Source organism: Taeniopygia guttata, chromosome 8, assembly GCF_048771995.1.
Source record: "Taeniopygia guttata chromosome 8, bTaeGut7.mat, whole genome shotgun sequence".
Classification (NCBI taxonomy): domain Eukaryota; kingdom Metazoa; phylum Chordata; class Aves; order Passeriformes; family Estrildidae; genus Taeniopygia; species Taeniopygia guttata.
In genome coordinates this window covers 30910879-30929661 of record NC_133033.1, presented here as the reverse complement: position 1 = coordinate 30929661, position 18783 = coordinate 30910879, and the positions used below count along the sequence as shown (strand labels likewise).

The 18783-nt window shown below is 45.9% G+C and overlaps 1 protein-coding gene across 2 annotated transcripts; it reads left to right on the top strand.

The window, feature by feature from the left end:
• The first annotated feature begins 1858 nt into the window (after positions 1 to 1858).
• Positions 1859 to 15958, top strand: TDRD5 (tudor domain containing 5). Of its 2 annotated transcripts, none has more exons than XM_030279595.4 (10): positions 1859 to 2016; positions 2378 to 2616; positions 3571 to 4080; positions 4881 to 5008; positions 7948 to 8153; positions 8763 to 8969; positions 9993 to 10059; positions 10988 to 11188; positions 12021 to 12180; positions 15245 to 15958. In XM_030279595.4, exons 1-9 carry the CDS (start codon positions 1904 to 1906, stop codon positions 12174 to 12176), a joined length of 1827 nt encoding a protein of 608 aa, XP_030135455.4. In that variant the 5' UTR covers positions 1859 to 1903; the 3' UTR covers positions 12177 to 12180; positions 15245 to 15958. The 2 variants fall into 2 exon arrangements, with proteins under 2 accessions (XP_030135455.4, XP_030135454.4); XM_030279594.4 differs by having other exon boundaries at positions 1860 to 2016; positions 4878 to 5008.
• Positions 15959 to 18783: the final 2825 nt, after the last annotated feature.

Here is an 18783-nt window from a genome sequence, read left to right as displayed (position 1 = left end):
AAGGGTCACATTTTAGCAAGGAGGGAAAATAACTGGTCCCAGCTTTCCTGAATGGATGTTAATATGAGAGCCATCACAGAGTTAGAGCTGTTGAATCTAAATTGCCAAAAGACTTTGTGTCTAAATGCTTCCCTAGTTTTTCACAGCAGGAGCAAGGCAGAGCAAATATAGGAGCTTTCTCTTTTCATGCTGCTCAGCCTGTGTTGACATCTGCAGAAAACTGTAGAAGAAACACTTTTAAAGTCACCAACTGTATTAAAGAAATCAGCCCCTGGCTAGATATTACACTACAGAAAGACACACCTGGGACATAAACCAGGGCAGGGCTGAGCTCAGGGATTCCAATCTCTGGTGCGGAGGAGTGGCTGGAGGGAGCTGGGAAGACAGCTGGGGAGGTGCTGATCTTGTTTTTTTACAGATTCCTGTTTTATTGGAGACTTGTGCTCCACCTGGAGTCAGGATATTGCAGGCAGGGAGGGCAGGAGCAACAGCTGCCTGCTTTCTCTGCTGTGCCGTGTCAGCAGATCACCAGGAAAGTGATGGATGGAAAGGGCTAAAGGCAGAGAAAAGTTGGGTGTAAATGGGGCATAATTAATAAATTTATACAGTGTATATTCTTTGGAAGTGCTCCAGAAACCTTTTCCACTTTGTGTTTATCACTTGGCCAACATGTCTCCAGCTGCTGAAAAGGCAGGTGGTGTTCTAAGCAGCAGCAGCAAAAGGCAGCTCAGGTCTGGTACTGGATTCCAGCTGGTGTCTTGTCAGAAGAATCCTGGCATGTCTAACACCTCCAAGCCTGCAACATGCTGGTTTTGTCTGATGTTTTATTCAAGCAGTGGGTCCTGACTCCACCATGCCAGCGAGATGTGTTTCATTACTAACTTTTGAAAAGGAAATTTTTTTGAGAGCACATGCTGATGGGTGTTCCAAAATTCACAAGTTCAGCTCCTGTTTTAATTTGAAAAGTACTCCTGTATGGAAATCAGCTGTGCAGATCTAAATCAGGGGGTCTCTTGGATATCTGTGAGCTCTTAGGAAAAAGCCATTGCACCCCTCTTTAACTTCAGTCTGCTGGAAAGTCAATGTCTCCTCTGTGGATTTTCCTCTCAGATGAGACTGAAAACAATACAAGACTCCTCTTAATAGCCACATCTGGTTTTAAATATTGTTACAATGAAGGAACTGGTCCTGTTCTGTGACTCTTTCCTAATGTGCTTTTTGTGTCTCCACTATGGATTTTCCTCTTAGATGGGACAAAAAAAAAATATAAAGGCTCCTTGCAATACAAGACTCCTCTTACAAAATACAAGACTCTTCTTAATTACGTTAGGACATGGAGGTTCTGGAGCAAGTCCAGAGAAGGACAATGGAGGTGGGGAAGGGTCTGGAACACAAGTCTGATGAGGAGTAGCTGAGGGAGCTGTGGGGAGCTCAGTCTGGAGAAAAGGAGGCTCAGGGGAGACCTTACCACCCTCTACAGCCACAATTACGGCAGGGTGTACCCAGGCTTTTCACCCAGGCAATTAGAGATAGGACAAGAGGACATAGTCTGCAGCTGCACCAGGAGAGGTTTGAGTTGGACTAGGGAGAAATTTCTTCACAGTAAGGAGTGGTTAGACACTGAAACAGGCTGCCCAGGGAGGTGGGGACATCACCTGAAGGTGTTTAAGGAAAGCCGGGACATAGCACTCGATGCTCTGGTCTGGCTGACGTCGTGGTGTTGCGTCTTGGGTTGGACTCGATCATCTGAGATCTTCACCCATTTTTGGTGTTTTTGTTTTTGTTTTTTAAGAAGGCAGGGGCAGCACCTCCCGGCCGGTCCGCCCCAGCCCCGAGGCAGCGGACAGCCCATCCCACCTCAGCGCTGAGGGCGGCGCCACCCGCTCCCCTCAGCGGCGCAGCAATGGCGGCCCCGGCCGGGGTGAGGGGGCAGGAGCGGCCCCGCCCCGCCCTCGCGCCCGGGAAAGGCGGGAAAGGCGCCGCGCATGCGCCCGGGGAGGCCGCAGCGATGGCGCCGTGCGTTGGGAACGCGGGGAGTCTCGGCACGGGGCTGAGGGGAACGGGGATGTTCCTGGGGGACCTGCGGGGCTGAGGGGCGAATCCCCGCCTTGGGGGTCACAGGGGTGTCTGCGAGGAGCAGCACTGACGCCGGCGGTGGGTGGGGTGTCCTCGGGCAGCAGCATGGACGCGCAGGGTGTCTGTACTGGCAGAGGTTTAAGAGTGCATTAAACTCCAGGGGTGCTGGCAAGTGAATGCAAGGGTTGTTCGTGAGCCTGCTGCCAGCTTTCAGGTGCTAAGTGGGACAAAGCTAGAATTCCACGTGGTTATGGGCAGCTGTGGTACAAGTTGTCATCTGCTTGCTTGTGTTCCCCTTTAGTACAGAGGCATCGAGGCAGGCGCAGCTTATGGAGGTGCTGAAGAAGGAGGTGAGGGCCATGCTGATAGCTGCCAAAGCGGGCCTGACGCCAGAGCAGCTGGAGGAGCAGTACATGGCCATGGTCTGCAAACCTCTCCCTCTGCGTGACCTGGGCTTCCAGTCCACCTTGGAGCTGGTGACACAAATGCCTGAAGTTGTCCAAATCTGTTCTTTTAAGAATGGTGCTTTAATACTCAAAGGTGAGGTTTTGTTTCCAAATGGGTGGAGGAGTTGTTTGGAACCTCATAGTGGAGTGAAGCGATGTTGGCGTGTGCAGAACTGTATGTCACATATCTGTTAATCTGTTTCTCATACAACTCTGGTTAATTTTTTGCCTTTTATATTTTTTCTTGTATTTTGATCTGTCTTTTAACACTTTTGTGCTCTTCCCTCCTAAAAAAGTCACCCATGCTTCTAGTTATTTTTGTACACTTTTTCACTCTGCACTTGGTTTAGAAACTGATATAACATTTCCTTATGTATATGCTAGAACTGGTAAGTCTCGCTTTTCCTGTAAATGCAGACTACAGCAGGAGCCAAAACCAGGGCTGGGGCCTCTCGAGAGAAGCTGTGAAGGTTTCTGTACCTGACCACATAGGGAGCTTAGCCTGTATCAAAGAACCTTTTTCATTTTCTTTTTCTTTGGGGAAGAGTTGTGACAACAAATGGCAGTTGCAAAGAGTTCATTGGGAAGGGTGAAATGGCTGGGGGCTTTTTGAGTGCTACAGTTACACAAGCAAAAGTTGTTTAGAAGCTTGGAATAGACCTGGGCTGTTCTCCAGGGAGACCTTTGTTGGGCAGGGAGTGCTCTGTACTGAGAGTTTACTGTGATTCTGCTCTCCCAGCAAAACTCTTAGGAGCTTGGTTTTTGTTTGTGATCCTGCATCCAAGAATCTGACCTGCCTTCCTGCCTGGTCTGAATTTCTAGGGATGAGGGTGCAAACTGGTTGCTGGCTTTCAAAAATAGTTCAGTCCAGTTTGCAAAGGGTGAGGTTGCTGGAAATCAGCCATGGTTTAGTGTGATTGCTTTTGAAGAAGACAAGTGCTTCTGGAAGGAATGTGGAGAACAGGAAAGAAAGGAATGAGGATGAGCTTTGCCAATGTATAGCTTTTAATGGCTCGTTGTTCTGGTTGTCTGTTTCTTTCTGTTGCAGCCATTGCAGATGACTCCACCAAAGAGATTGCCAAGCTGGTTGCCAACCAGAAGGTAAAGACACGTAAGGCATCAAAGAAAACTGCTACAAAGGCAAATGCTACTTTTCCCACTAAGAACTCTAAGAATCCACAGAGCTTCCAAACTCTGAGTGCTGGGATTCCTGTCCTGCCAGCAATGGTGAAGGCTGAGCTGCAGGACCTGCTGAGCTCCTCACCGCTACTGCTGGCGGACTTGGACAAGGCCTTCCACAGACGCTTTGGCCGGGCGTTCCAGTACAGGCAGTACGGATTTTTGTCCGTGTTTGAAGTCCTCAGGAGCATGTCTGATACCATTGTTGTTGAGCAGACAAAGGCAGGTTCCTTGCTGGTCCTGAGGAAGTACTTGGCAAGCAAGATAGAACAGCAAGAGGTGTCTCAAGGTGAGGCTGAGGAAGAAGAGATGCCTCAAAGTGAAGCTGAGGAGGAAGAGGTGCCTCAAGGTGAGGCTCAGGAAGAAGAGATGCTGCAAGGTAAGGTGATGTGTTTAACTGAAAGCACATAGCTCTTACAAGCTCTGTGGCCAAGCAACTGCCTTTCAAGTTTCTGTTGCTGCATTTCCCGTTGCTGTAGAAGTCTTGATTCCCCTGGGGTTTGGCACAGAAGGGTTGTTGAGTGCTGCAGAAGCAGCTGTCACAAGGCAGTTGTCTTGGTAGCAGAGAATTTAACAAGAAGTATTTTGCCACTGTTTTGTGGTGTAGGTGAAAGAAAGGCTGATTAGCCCATTCAGAGTATGGACTTGCTGAATGTGTGTGCAGGACTGGAATTTCTAGTCATTCCAGGTAATAGGTGAAAAAACTAGAAAGGTCTTCTCAATGTCTGCTCTGTAGGCTGGTAAAGCTTTTGCCATACACTTTTTGAGACTGAATATTTTACACTGGCCTGAAAGGCATGGGTACAGTGTTCTACAAAACAGACAGGACTGCAGATGCCCTTATCATCCCCATAAAACCTATGGGACAGGGTGGATAATTGCATGCAGTTCCTGCCAAATTCACAGCTTTTCCAGAGAAAATATATTTTAACATTATTCTAAGCAATTAATTTTAACCTTTAGCTTGCTTACAAGAGCAAGTGATTGTTGTTTTGTTTTAACTTGCTGACACAGTAAATACTTATTAATGTGATGGTTGTGAATGCTACAAGTATTGAGGAAAACAGCACCAATGCTTGCAGACTTCCATTTTTTTTTAATGTTTTCCCTTTCTGCTTCATATGCAACACTGTATCAGTCCAACAAAGAGTAACAGCCAAATTATGGTCTTTGCAGCAGCATCTGCAGCTGAGATGCCTCCTTTGGAACCCACCTGTGAGACAGAGAGCAGCTACCAGGAGGCAGTTCTGATGGATTCGGAGCCAGAGCAAACACAAGCAGTAGATTTGGGTGATCACTTCAAACGGGTAAGTGGCTGGACAAATGATCTGTAGATTGTTTTGTGTCGATTTCAAGGCGTGATACTCTTTTACTATCATTGTTTCTGTTGAGATTGCATTGTTGAGGCACCGCTGCTTCCAAACACTTTTGTACCTGTTTTAGATGTCTCTAGAGGCAAGCAGGCTCATCCAGCTGGTGGATAGCTTTATGTGCCATGTGCTTTTTCTGGTCTCCTTCTGGTCTTCAGGTCTATGAGATCATCCCAGGCCAGTTAAGTGTTATCTTGCTCCCTTAGAAGAGTGGTGATACCTTATGGTAGAGTTACTTGTAGCTGGACTTTGATAACTTTGTTGTGAGACCGGTTGTGTGAAATTTCCCCTGCTGCTGTTGACAGGGCTTCAGTGTCAACAGAACAGGACAGAGCTGGGGAATATTCCTCAGTGACTTGATCACTGCAGTCTCAAGTCTGCTATTTGGTAGGAAATGATCATAAATTATTATTTTGTTTTCTTTAGCAGTGTGGTTTTAGAAGGGGCTGGAGAATAGTAGTGCAGAGACTTTGAACTGCCAAATCTTTTTGGCAGAATTTGTTTGTCCCTCCTTTTTCTTTTTTTTTTCTTTTGAGCATCTGTAGGCCTTCCTTTTCTCAGGAAAATCCTCCTGCTTAGAGTTGTCTCCTCTGCCAAGCTTGTCTTGTGGCTATACTCAGCTGTACAATTGGAGCTTAGAAGTAGGGAAAGAATCCCAAGGGTTCTTCCTGACTTTGGTGTTTTGTGTACTAATGAGCTTGGAAGCCTGGGACTATGAGTTGAACTTTGTGTAACACTTGATGAGATTGTAGCACTTGAGAATTTTTGGCCTCCTGTTCTAATCCTTTTAAGAAATTTTAGTTTGGTGTGATGATGTCCACAGGGAATTTGCCTGGGTCAAACCACAAATCTGATTTTGTGAAGGCAGTGAAAGAGGGGATATGGTCTAGGTAGCCCCAGATTTTTGTTCCTAGGTATTGCAGAAGGAACCCATTTAAAGATCCTGGCAAGACAAAATTTGGAAGATGTTTGTACAATTCCTGTTTGTCATGAAACATGAAGTTTGCTGTTTTGTTTTAAAAAGCTCTAAAGGGGAGGGAAGCAGTTTAGAATGTGTTTGTTTGGGTGTGCAATGGATATTTGTTCATCAGGATGCTGCAAGGTTGAGGGGAAAGATGCAACCTGATCCCTGCCCTACTGCCAGGTATCCTGGAAGTGTTTTCAGGGTCAGGTGGGGCACAAGGGCTGAGTCCATCTGTTTAGCTCCAGGAAGGATAAAAAAGACAGAGCTGCTTCTCTCAGAAGCTTTTTCTTGCTGCCATGACAGAAGGAGAAGTGTCACCCACACCACTCTTGGCAGCTGCCAGTCCAGCTTGGGGAAAGGAGTCAACCTCTCTTGCAAGTCATACCTCTTATAAAGCCTGGTTTTACACTGTGTACTCTTGCTTTATCTTTTTATAGCTTTGTTGCATTTTGTGAGCTTTTTTCCCAATGCACATCCCCTATGTCTTTCAAAGAAATGTCTCTTGTCACTAACAATGTGAGCTAGCATATAAAGCTCATGTGTGCCCTTAACAGTCTGATCCAAAGAGCTTTATCAGAGCAAAATTGTCCCTTAGAAATGCCACCATACACAGGGACTATACAGAGGAAATTTGTGAAGTTGTAAGTGGAAATTTGTGAATTATTAAGGGGTTTTTAGAGGTGATGCTGCTGCTCAGGCCAGAATCCCTTCAGTTGCTCCTAGACTCAAAAATGTTAACTCACTGTATAATTCAAACGTTTTAGTCAAAATTTCTAGCTCCAAAAAATTGGAGGGCATTAGGCTTTACTCAGTCTGCAGAAGGAGAGACCAGGGAAGTGGTCACAGCACCAAGCCTGCCAGAATTCAAGAAACATTTGTGCAATCCTCTCAGGCACATGATGGGATTCTTGGGGTGGTCCTTTGCAGCTCTAGGAGCTAGACTTTGGTGATTCTTGTGAGTGCCTTCTAACTCAGAATAGTCTATGATCTGCACCTTTACAAAGCGATTAAGAGAGCCACTATTGCAAAACCCCATTGTTTGCAGTTGAATTTAGAAATAAGCAGCAGGGAGTGTACTGGAATATGAATTGCCCACACCTTGCCTGATGTATCATGCAGTGATAATTTGTACTGTGTTCACAATGAGTAAAATTGAAGTGTTTTTGACTTTAATCATTGGAGAAGTGCTGTCTGCTGGCAAAAAAAGAAAGCACTTGAGGCAGTGAAAGTAGCTGATGTTGGATTAAGGCTCTCATCCATACTACTTCAAGTGAAATAATGTTTTCAGCAGTTAGAATAATGAAAAATTGAAAGCTGTGTGAACAGCTCACTTGTACAAATTTGTCTAAAGTGAGAAAATAACAGAAATTACAGATTTTGACTTGTTTTGCCTTTGGGAAGTAGCTCTCATGTGACAGTGGGATGCATTCATGTCTTCTGTGACTTCAGAATCATTTTCAGATAGATTTGCTGGTTCAAATGATGTACTTTTTCATGGTCATGGAATATAGAAATAACACCTTTTCAGAAAAATCCAGCAAAGAGTGGGTTGTGTTTGGGGCTTGATTTTGTTTTGCTTTTTTAGGCAGTAGTCATTCACTATTTTTGTCTAAATATGTGACCTGATTTGAATTCCTCTCCTTTATTGCTTGCAGGAATATGAGCAAGGTATTTTTGTTGCACCCCTCTTAACACTAGAGTGAAGAAGGAAAGAGAGTGTGAAAATTATTTTTTCTATCACAGGGAAAGTTTTCATCCAAGTTTACCCAGTCTATTGGGGTTCTCTGATATTCAGTAATTCACAAGTCCCCAGGAAAGCAGAACTAGATTTTAAATTCATGCAAAGGCCAGTTATGTGTGTTTAGTGCATGATGAGACATCTGAGTGCCACCTCTCACTTATCCCCTTGTAGCACCAAGGTTTTGAGCAGTCTTCAGCGACTCAAGAAATCCCTCCAGATGCTGTTCAGGACAGAAGCCTTTGCAGTTTGCCACCTCTGAAGAGAAGGTGCTTGGTGGGAGTGATTGTGGAGTTCGTCGTCTCTCCTAGCCAGTTCTACATCCACATCTGCAGCACGGAAGCATCCTATAAACTGCAGGATCTGATGTTTGAGATGAGGTGGGAGCATGCTATGGCAGTGCAGTGGGTGTTTGTGCTGAGGGAACAGGTCACCCAGCTCTTGCTGATGGCCACTGCTGGCTGCATGACATGGTACAGAGGTGCTGGTGCTATCCTGAACAAACAGTTCCTGTGGTTTGTCTGTGTCCTAGCAGTTCTGAACTTTGTAAGCCTGGAAGGGTTATGGAAAGGAGCTTGGAAGGTTCCTGTGTCTTGTCTGTGCAGCTGTGGCTAATGTGTTCAGTTAAGACTTTTATGTCCACCTCCAACACTGCACCTGGGCCAGTACTGCAAAACCTGGTTCATGAGAAATGCTGATATGTCAAGGTAATGGTAAAAAAATAATGATTAGGATGACTGTGTTTAGCCTCTGATTAATCCCATTAATTAACTTTTTGTTGGACCCCAAGAGTATCGTTGAAAGTTTGGGGTTGCAATTTGATTCAAGTGTGGCAGAACAGAGATATAAAAGGGTCTATTAAAACAACTCCTGAAAATTCACATAATGGGGACTTTAAAATGTCAGGATTCTTTTGATGCCCCATATATTTCTCCTTGTTCATCTCCTGCATCCTCCTAAGGCTGGTTTCTCACTGTGATCTTTTACAGACACGTTTACTCACATAAAGTTGCTTCTGATAAATACATCATGCCTGAGTCTGCAGTGCGGCCTGGGCAGCTCTGCTGTGTCATGGTCTCCAAGTGGTGGTACCGTGTCATCATCCACCGTGTCATCAATGACCAGGAGGTAGAGGTGTTCTATGCAGACTATGGACACCTCCAGATTGTCCAGAAGTCTTGGCTGAGATTCCTCAAGTAAGTGAATTACACATGGACGACAGAATCACAGAACAGCTGAGGTTGGACTAGGCTTCTGGAGGTCATCCTGTCCAAGCTCCCTGCTGAAGTGGGGCAGTCTAGAACAGGCTGCCTAGCACCATGCTGAGATGGTTTTTGAATGTTTCCAAGGATGAAGATTCCATAACCTCTCTGGGCAACCCATTCCAATGCTTGGTCACTCTCCTGGTAAAAATGACACTTTCCAATTGGTCCACATTGTGCTGATGCATGGTGTTTTTCTTCCCCAAGTGCAGGACTTTGTTGAATTTTGTGAGGTTCCTGTCTGTTCATTTCTCTATCCTGTCAAGATCTATCTGGATGGCAACCTGACCCTCTAGGGCATCAGCCTCTCTGCCAGTTTTCTGTCATCAGCAGACTGAGGGTAGACTCTCCCCCATCCCCCAGGTTGATAATGAAGACATTGAGCAATACTGGACCCAGCACTGGCCCCTGGGGTACACTGCTAAAGCCTCTCCTGTGTCTGCCTTCACTCTTCACTCTGTCCTCTTACTGCTGTCTGTCACCTGGCAAGTTCCCTAATGCTCCTTCCTGGGTTACATGAATGGATATACACATTCTCCTGAAGGCACATCCCCCAAGTAGCACTTGTTTGCAATGTCAGAGGTACTTTTTTTCTGCAGTTCGGGACATTTTCCTTATTTGTGTCTTTCCCCTTGTTTGTCTCTCCTCTTGCCTGGCTGTTGGCATTCTTTGGTTCAAAAGTCACAGCTCTCTGTAACTTTGTCTTCCATCTTTGATGGGAAGATGCTTGGGCCAGGGAATTCATAAGAGACCGGTTGCTACTGCTGGCTTTGCTGTGGCTATTCTCTGAATATGGAGTGTTGTCTGAAGTTGCTGTTGGGTTTTAATCATGAGTACACAATCCAATGTATGCTTCTGCATTCCTAAACTGGTAGTAAAACCCAGAAGAGGAGGATGTTCTGCTTTTCTGCTGATTTATCCCTGCTTTTGCTGTAATGGTTTTGCTTTGTATTTTAGGTGGCACTACTTGAAGCTCCCTGCTCAGGCCATCCCCTGTTCCTTGGCATGGGTAAAACCTGTGGAGGTAGGTGTCCACATGCAGTTTTGTTTATTAACATATGTAGAGGAGTTATCAAGTAGAGGCTCTATTTTTCTTCTGCCAAGGGCAAACATTTGGATGAAGTCAGGTGCTGTTGATATTTACAGCAGAATTAGTGCTGTTACATTCCAGCAGTGTGTGATGGGTGAGTGTCTGCTCTACAAGTAATCACCCTTTCAGTGCTTTCCTTGCCATCAGAGCATTCTTGCTTTTATTCTTGCACAGCCAACTTGTTCCTCTCCCTGCCAGTAGTCCCCCAAGGTCCTTTTGAAGCCTTGGTAGCTCCAACCTTCTGTTTTAAAAACTTACTCTGTAACACAGCTTTAAGTGAGTTGGTTTGATGCAGTTAGCACAGCAGAGTTATAGAGGTCATAAGAAGGTTTCTCTGTGATGGGAAACTTGGTTAAGTAGCCTGAGAAGTACAATCTCTGAAGGAAAGCATGTGAGCAGAGTTGTTGCCTGTGTGTCTTTAAAGGTGTTGCTTTTAAAAAATTATTTCCCCTGGGTTTAGAGGGTTAATCACAGTTTTCCTTGTGGTAAGGCTTAGCAGCATCTTAATAACTTTTGATACTTTTCATGTTTGTGAAGTCTGGTGATTCCAGGAATTAAAAAAGAAACCCAAATAAACAACTGTATTTTAGGCAATTGGGATAAAATGACTGGTGAATGCCATAGAACTATGTTTGGAAGTAGGTATTTAGGGTGAAAGGGCATTCCCAGTGTAATGAGAATTCCAGGCTTTGGGGTAGTTTGGTTAACTTTCATGCTGGGAAGCTTGTCTGGCTGACTTTCCTCTATTTGTCACTAGCCTGGCCTAGCTCAGTTGACTTTTGACAAGTGCCCACCACAAGGAAAAGTCTCAGGTGGTGGATATTGGTCTGTTTATGGTAACTTTACATTGTTTCCTCTTCAGGGTACGTGGTCCAGTGCAGCAATTCTCCTGTTCAAGCATCTCTGCCGCTTCAAGGAATTCGTGGGCATCGTGGATGAATACGTGGATGGTGTTCTGTACCTCTTCCTGTGTGACACATCCACCAAGGAGGATGTCTACTTCCACTCTGTCTTGAGGGATATGGGATATGCTGATATCTGTGGAGAGAACATCCCTTCCCAGGTCAGGAGGGAGGCGAGTGCTGCTGAAAGGAAGGGGAAGGGAAGGATCCCTGCTTGGGTGCCTGTAAATGGAAAGATTCTTACCTTGAAGCAAGTGGTTTTGTGAACAGCAAAACTGGTATTCCCTGCTTTCCTATAGCTTTTCATTTCGTGACTGCATCCCAGAGTGTCTAACTATGTAGAGAGCTTGCTTTTTGCTTAAGGTGGAATCTGATGGTACAGCAGAGATGTTCTGTTTAGTAGAACAAACTGTTTTCAACCTGTCTTCTACCAATGGATTAAAAGTTGTTGTGGAAATGGTTTTGGTTTACAAACTGTCATATTTTGCCAGTGCTGGATGGCATAACCATGGTAATTGCTTATTGTCACACCAATTGTAAGCCAGATCGTTTGTGCTGTAGGCTTACCTGTGGCATTGTTTGTATATCTCAGCTCAGTTCCAGTGTGGATTATGCAAACCCTTGGGAAGGTACTGCCATGATTTTATATTTCTGCAGAAGGCTGAGTTTTACAGCCTGAAGTGCTTCTATCTGTTTTATTCAGCAGATGCAGAATGCATGTTCTGGCAGGATTAGATTCTGTGATGGTATTTTTGCGGGCGTAAGCCGAGTTTTAGGGGAGAGGGGCATTGCTGAGAAATTTTTCTGCTGGCAAAAGAGGAGTTGATTTTCTTTATAAGGCTGTTTGTGCAAGATTTTGGAGCTAACTCTTGGGTGTTGTGCACCTTCATCCATTTGCTGACCTATCAGAGATTTGCTGCATCCTTTTATTCTCAGTGGTAGTTACAATGTAGAGGTTTTTTACTGTTCTGGCATGTGTTTTTTTTGTTCTAGGAATTTGAGGAACTGAATCCTTCAGCCTTGTATGTTCAGCCCAGTGGAAAGCACGGGAATGCTAACGTGGTGGAGCCAGACCTTCTCTTGCAGCAGGAATCTCGAGATTCAGACAGTGGAACAGCAACTTTGAAGCTGAATGGGGCTGAACTGTGACCAGGTGAGACTTTGGCACAGCTATCATTCCATGAAATCAGCTCCAGGGCTCAGCAGATGTGTCTTGTTTTAGTCCAGTGGAAGTTTTCTGTGGAGTTGGTTTTCTGCTTTTATAAAAAGCAAGCAGAAACATAATATGAAAACTATTATTAATATGGACCATAAATACCTTTCTAGCTGCCTGTTCTGTGATCTGTTTGCAGACTTCAGAGAGTCTGTGTGCTCTCTAACCTCTCATGTGTGCACCATAATTTTTCCATTTGAGAGTGGACTCTGAGGACCTCAGAGCAGTGCCAGATGCTTGTGATCAGTTTGACTTGGCACTCCATGGTCTTGCACCCCTGGGAGCCAGGAACTGTGTGTTTTCCTCTTAGATCTCTGGGGTTTGGTGAAGGATGTGTAATAATTCAGGGTACTAGTCTGTAAATGCAGGGAAAAGACCACAAGTGCTAGTGGTGAATATTTGCAGTATAGGGTCTTGCTCATCCTAAACTGATCTGAAAGGAAGTGATTTGCAGTCCTGGTTGTTTTGGGGGATAAGGTTCTGTACAACCACAGGTTTGTTAACAAAATAACTCTAAGGGTGAATGTAAAGCATATATATATGCCTTACACCTAGGGTTTCAGAGCATGTTCAAAGAGAAACCCTTGGCTATTTAACAGTTTGATCAACTGCTAAACAGAGGGCTTAAACAGGAAGGAAACCCCAGGTCTTGAGTGCAGTCTAGGCCACTACCTTTAGAACACCAAGAACAGTTGTCTACAGGTGATTCTCCCCCCTTTTCTGTGTTATTTAAATTGTAGGATTTTTCGTGAGACATTTTACTACAGGGACCAAAACAGCTTTCAAGCCAATGTCAATGCCAAGCCAATGCTGAAGTGTTCAGCAGTGGGCCTGCTCTGGGGCTGTTTCTGACACTGCTCAGAAAGAAGAGTAAAAACAAGTCTAATGCTAGTAACTTGTAAAGTAGTGTTTGTTTTTTTGTTTTTTTTTTTTTTCTAGCCAAATTAGGTTTCTGTTCTAGAGAATCTCTGTGTAAGCTGTGTCTTGGATATTAATGTCCTTGCTCTGTCAATGTATCAAATGAACTGAAAGACACAAACCATCATCTTATTGTATGTGTTTGGAAGAAGGTAATGTGGGGAAGAGTGGAAATCTTGAGTTTGTGTTTCAAATGGAGGAATCTGAAGAGTTCCTTGCCTAGCTGACTAAAGCAAGATTCATAAATGTCAGATATAGGTGATGATTTGAAGACTAGAGGAATGCATCCTGTCCCTCAGTGAGAATGGTGTGGGTGGCAAGAAGAGATAAAAATCATCGTTTAGCCTTGTCCTAACACTCAAAATTTTTCCTGCATGTTAAACAGAGGTGTTCAGTGGGCTGCTGGTATCCAGCTGAGTAGTTGGCTAACTGGGCTGTAGTGATGCCTGTCTTGGCATCCTGTCAGCACTGAATTCCTGCTGCCCAGCCATCCTTGCTGCTGCAGGAGTGCCTCACAGTCCCCTCGTGCCCTGACAACTGAAGCAGCCTAGAGAGCAAGTACCCAGTTTTTGAACAGCTGTGGTTGAATTGCTACTTGTCTGTCATTTCACTGATTTTCTCCTCCACACTGAGTTAAAAAATACAAACATCAGCTCTCATCTCTGGCTGAGACATGAGTGAACATCCCTGAAATGGAAATTTAATTTGAATTCTTGAGCAAAAATGCAGAGGGGCTTCCTCTGACTCAGCTCCTGCTTCCTTGCAGAAACTCCCTCTGTCATTGCCATCACTGATCCTGCGTGGGGCTGATGAGAGATGAGACAGCTGTTAATTGTTGCTAAGATAGGGTGCCTTGTGTCATGTAATACTCTATGGCTCCTTCCAGCTTGCTGTGGAGGAAAAGCTGCCCTTTGGCCAGGGGGACTGGGGGGTTATTGTTGTGTAGTCTTGTTCTGGTTTTGTAATTATCCATTTGCTGACTTTCCACTTCTTTGTAAATTTTGAGAGATAATTAAGATCAGGGCAACTAATGAGCTGAATGTGCACTAATTGCACCCTCTCAATTTTTTTTACATACATTTGCAGGCATCTCATTCTCTTGGACAGTCCTCAGTGCCTGCTGTCTTAGTCAAGTCAGTGGAAGACCTTTACACCTCCTTTATTTACTCCAGGCAACCAGCAGAAATGAAACAAGATAACCCAGATCAGATAAAAAGTTTTTCCAGCAGGGCCCAACTTTATAAAGCTGTACATCCCACTGTGGGACTCATGGCAGCACCATTCATGCTCTGCCCCCTTGATAGCATGAACAGATTCATCAGTCCGACTTGGCTGGCAGAAAGTTGAGCAGTGTGTTACTGTGCTGTGAGTTTTGCAGCCCCTCTTGGGTATCCTAAGGCTAGTGCTGCTGAAACAGATGGAAATGTTGGTGTTTCTGTTGGGCTGGAGATGCCACAATAATAAATTGCTGGATGCAATGAATCAGGTTGACCTTTGTGCAGCAAAATGGATTTCTAGTTGTTTAATGGGAACAAAATGAATTGAGGGTTAGTTCTCTCATTGTTGGGTTTTGTTCTCTTTTCTTGACTTTCTGCTCTTTGCATGCAGAAGTATTTTTTCTCCACTGCAGTGTTCATTTCATACTGAGTTTCCCAGTCTCTCACCCATAGAGAACTAAAGCATTTTGTAAACCCTATGAGTTCTCTGTGTGTGTGCTTATCTTCCAAATGATGGAAGAATTTACAACACCCATACAAGAGCTGCTCGATTTACAAGGTGGATTAAGTGACTTGCCAAAGACAGTGGCTGTTTATGTCTTGGAACTTTCTCTCTAGAGTTCCCTAGACAAAACCTACTGAGTTCACATCTGATTTCCCTCCTCTGGGGAAGTGGAGGTGGAGCAGCAGGAGGAGAGGGAGAGGGGTCCCTGCATTATACCATGTCAGACTCATTAATCAGGTGTGCAGTAGCAAGTCTTCCTTCCATGACCTGATGAGGTCCAAGCAAAAGGGATTTCAATTTAAGCTGGAGCTCTTGGATTTGCTTGTGTAGATTTGATCTTTCTTTTCTGTGTTCCTTTATGCAGATGAAGAAAACATGAAGACCAACACCTTCCCAGGAGTCCCATGGTTGACCTCTGCCGTGCTCTGGGCCCTGTGACCAAGGGCCACCTCAGGAACTGTGTCCCTCCTGCCCTGCTCTCTGCAGTGTTGGCAGCTGCATGATTGGCCACTTCACATGCCTACTTCCAGTGGCTGCCCAGCCTCAGAAGGAAGGTGTGACAGGAGAGAGAAGCTGGAGCTGCTGCCAAGGAAGGCGCTCTGGAGCAGCACAGGCTCTCTGTCAGTTTTTTTTTTTTTTGTTCAGAAACGTTTAATTTCTTGAAAAAGCCTGGAGTGTGGTATCTCGGGTGTGCCCAGCATGTGTCATAAATGTTAGTTTTACTTTCAGAAAGATAGTTTGGTTTTGTTGTACCGGTGGCGTACTGAGTTACTGCTCTTTAATATAATGGTTCAGGAGAACATCCAAGTGTCACATTGTTTTATGTATCCTTTAAGTTTAAGAGAGGGAAATTGGCTGTTTATCCCTCCTCCTTTAGTGCAGGAGCTGTTTTGACATTATGTGGGGATGTGATTTTGGTTTTTAATACAGTGGCTGCTTTACACACTCCTTGCTGTGAGGAGAGCCAAAGAAACCTCCTTCCCCAAGAAGAGGCTGTGATTTGTTGGATGTAGTGTGTACAAAGTGTCAGGAATCTCATCTTAACAATATTGAATAAAGTCTGTAAGTAATCCAGTAAGAGAGGGTTTGAAGGTTGACTGTGTTTGTGTAGCTCCTATCCTGTGGCAAGTGATCCTAATGGGTGTTAATGTAGAGAAAAGCTATGAATATAGAAGTGCCTTGGTTAGGAATGCTGGCATCCAGCTGCTTTTCTGGTACCTGGAGTGTTCCTCACATCTTCAGGGGCTTCAAAGGCTATTCTGTGCCCACCTGAAACAATGCCAGAGTAGTGCCAAACACCTCTGCAAACCACCAAGAAAAGCTGAATTATACTAGCAGTAATACTGGAATGGGTAAAAGTCCAGCATAAGACATTCGTGGATTGGACTAGTTACCTTTAAAGCTCTCTTCCAACCCAAACCATTGTATTATTCTTTCACTTTTTTTTTTTTTTTTTTTTTTTTTTTTTTATTTCAGCATTTAAGTGTGATTTGGGATGTGAAACGGCTAAAAACCAAAAATCTGTGGCTGGTTACAAAGCAGCTGCTGGGAAAGCTAATGAAGGAGATGGAAGGAGACAGCTGAGGAGCAGGGGCTGTCCAGTACTGTGGGGAGCTTCAGAGGTTTCCTGACTTCTCTGGTGCCACGTTTGGGTTGGGGCAGTCACTGCACATTTTTGTCATTTATCACTGAGTTTGCTCAGAGCTCACCCTCTGCTGCAGAACCCCTTTTTGGTTTCAGGGAGGTGACAGCTGGGGCCACAGTGGGGTGTCCTGGGAAGACCCCAGATCCTCTTTTTACTCAGGCTGTCCTAGCAGTGCCAAGTGCCTCCTGCAAACTGACATCAGCAAAGTGGGGTGGTGAGTTTTGTTTCACAAGGAAGAGGGCCGGTGTTGGTGATCAGGGGCCTGTGGCCCTGAGTGGGCTCATGCCCCTTAAGGCAGTGGCCAAATGGTGCAAGGATGTCTCCCAGAGCCAACCTGCCACCTCCCTGGTATGCCTTGTGAAGGCTGACCTAGAACAGAGACTAGACGGAGCTAAAGAATAAGGTAAGTTCTGGTCCATTTGCATATTGGAGTTAATTGTCCAATTACGGCTTTAGCCCATGAAGTCCAATGTTGTTTTTTTTCTCTTCAGTCCACTGTTTATGATCTTGGGCTGAGATTTGGATCATTTGTCCTTGGTGCCCAGCTGGAGAAGGAATTGTTTTGTTTCCCTGCTCTGTGCAGAGAGCCACTATCCCCTGATGTGAAGCTGAACCCTGAGGCTGCAGCAGGAGCCCGAACTTGGAAGAGCTGTTGGTGTGTCCCTGCTGCTGCTGGGTCACTGCTAGGTGGCAGCCGAGGCCAGTGCTCAGCAGCTCAGCTCCCTGCAGCCTCAAACTCCTCCGGGGGCCTGGGAGGGCGCGGGAGGTGAGCAGCTGAAGAACATCCTGCTCAGTGGGCAGGTCCCTGTGCCCAGCGGGAGCTGCCTCAGTTCTGCTCCCTGCCTGGGGTGCAGCAGGCCCCCAGGCTGCCTGGGCATGTGGCTGGGAGCTTTGGGGATGGGTCCCACTGCTGTCCCAGGAAACTGAGACTGGGGAGATGCTATGGGGTCTGAAAGGTGCTGTGGGAGCTTACATGTGTGCAGAAAGGTAGCAGCAAATTTGTGGGAGGGAGCCAGCAAGTGTTAAACAGTATCCCTGTGATTTGGGAACTCCTCAACCTGCCAGTTTGAGTATGGAGGGAGCATATTCTGGGCACATCACTCTTTTCCCACCCTGGGTACCTGTTGAAGGTGGGCTACAGGATCTTACTGCTATTCCATGTACCTTTCCTCATGCTGATCAGGATTTCATTTTTCTTTGAGTTTTTGTCATTCACATGTTGTCTGCTAGTGCTTGGTTAGTTTTCCATGCACTTTCAATCAAGATAAAAGGTGAAGAACCTTAACCCTGAGCCTGGACACCCCCACCCCAGCTGGACACCTGAGGGACAGAAAACCCACCTGGAGCTGCTCCCCTGCTCTGGGTGATGTGAGCTGCTCTCCCCAGCTCTGTGATGGCATCTCCCTTCCCAGAGCAGTTCAGCTCACATTCCTCATGCCCAGCAGGTCCCTGTTTGCACATTTGTTGCCTAAGGCAGTGGAAAAAAGACAAAGATGCCTCAGGGACTGGAAAGTGATGCTGTATTCATGTCCTTACTCTTGGGCACTGCTGTGTGCTAGTGCCAGGTGGTGGGGAAGGAGGGGTAGCTCTGCCAGGCACTGGGATAAACCTTGTCAATTTTTGGGGAACCCAGACCCACAGAGGTGTCTGATAGAAGAATGAGGGTGCTCTGCTCTGCAACAGCCCTGTCCCTGGAGGTGTCATGTCCCTCCTGGAGGGATCTGGAGTCATCTCCCTTCCTCCTTGTGGAGCATCTCCATGGGGCACTGGGGAGCTGGGTGTGGATGTCCCTCATCCCAGGGTGTGCATGTAAAGGGGTCCTGCTCCTCCAAAGGAGCTTGGGGTGGGGCTGCTTTCCCCTCCTTTGCCCCTGGTTTCCCTTTTCCCCATAGCTGTGCTGCCAGCAGAGGTGATTGACTCAGAGTCCCTGGGGAGAGGACCAAAATGTTTAGAGGAAATTAAAAATTGAAAGGCAACGTAGCTCTGCAGCTCTCCCTAAAAGCTGGGGCTAAGCCAAACACCAGCAAGATGTGTGCTCCAGGGATTTGCTAATGGACTCGGGGACGGGAGGGTCTGGGGTCAGCCCTGGCAGGTGGATGGAGCCATGGGCTGGGAGGCTCTTCCCCTGCTGGGCTGGTGGGAAGCAGGTGCTGGAAACGTGGTGTTCCTGTGACTGGAGCCACACATGTGAGAGCAGAGCCACACCTGGACCACCTCAAGAAGGACCCAGGTACCCCTGGCACGTGGGTGGGTCTGGG

What these genes read in the sequence shown, in the direction of transcription:
- TDRD5 (XM_030279594.4), top strand. Translation starts at nt 1,904, where the DNA reads ATGGCGGCCCCGGCCGGGGTGAGGGGGCAGGAGCGGCCCCGCCCCGCC. An exon ending in TCTTGGCTGAGATTCCTCAA is followed by an intron (nt 8,970 to 9,992) that starts GTAAGTGAATTA and finishes TTTGTATTTTAG; the next exon opens with GTGGCACTACTTGAAGCTCC. An exon ending in GAGAGAACATCCCTTCCCAG is followed by an intron (nt 11,189 to 12,020) that starts GTCAGGAGGGAG and finishes TTTTTGTTCTAG; the next exon opens with GAATTTGAGGAACTGAATCC.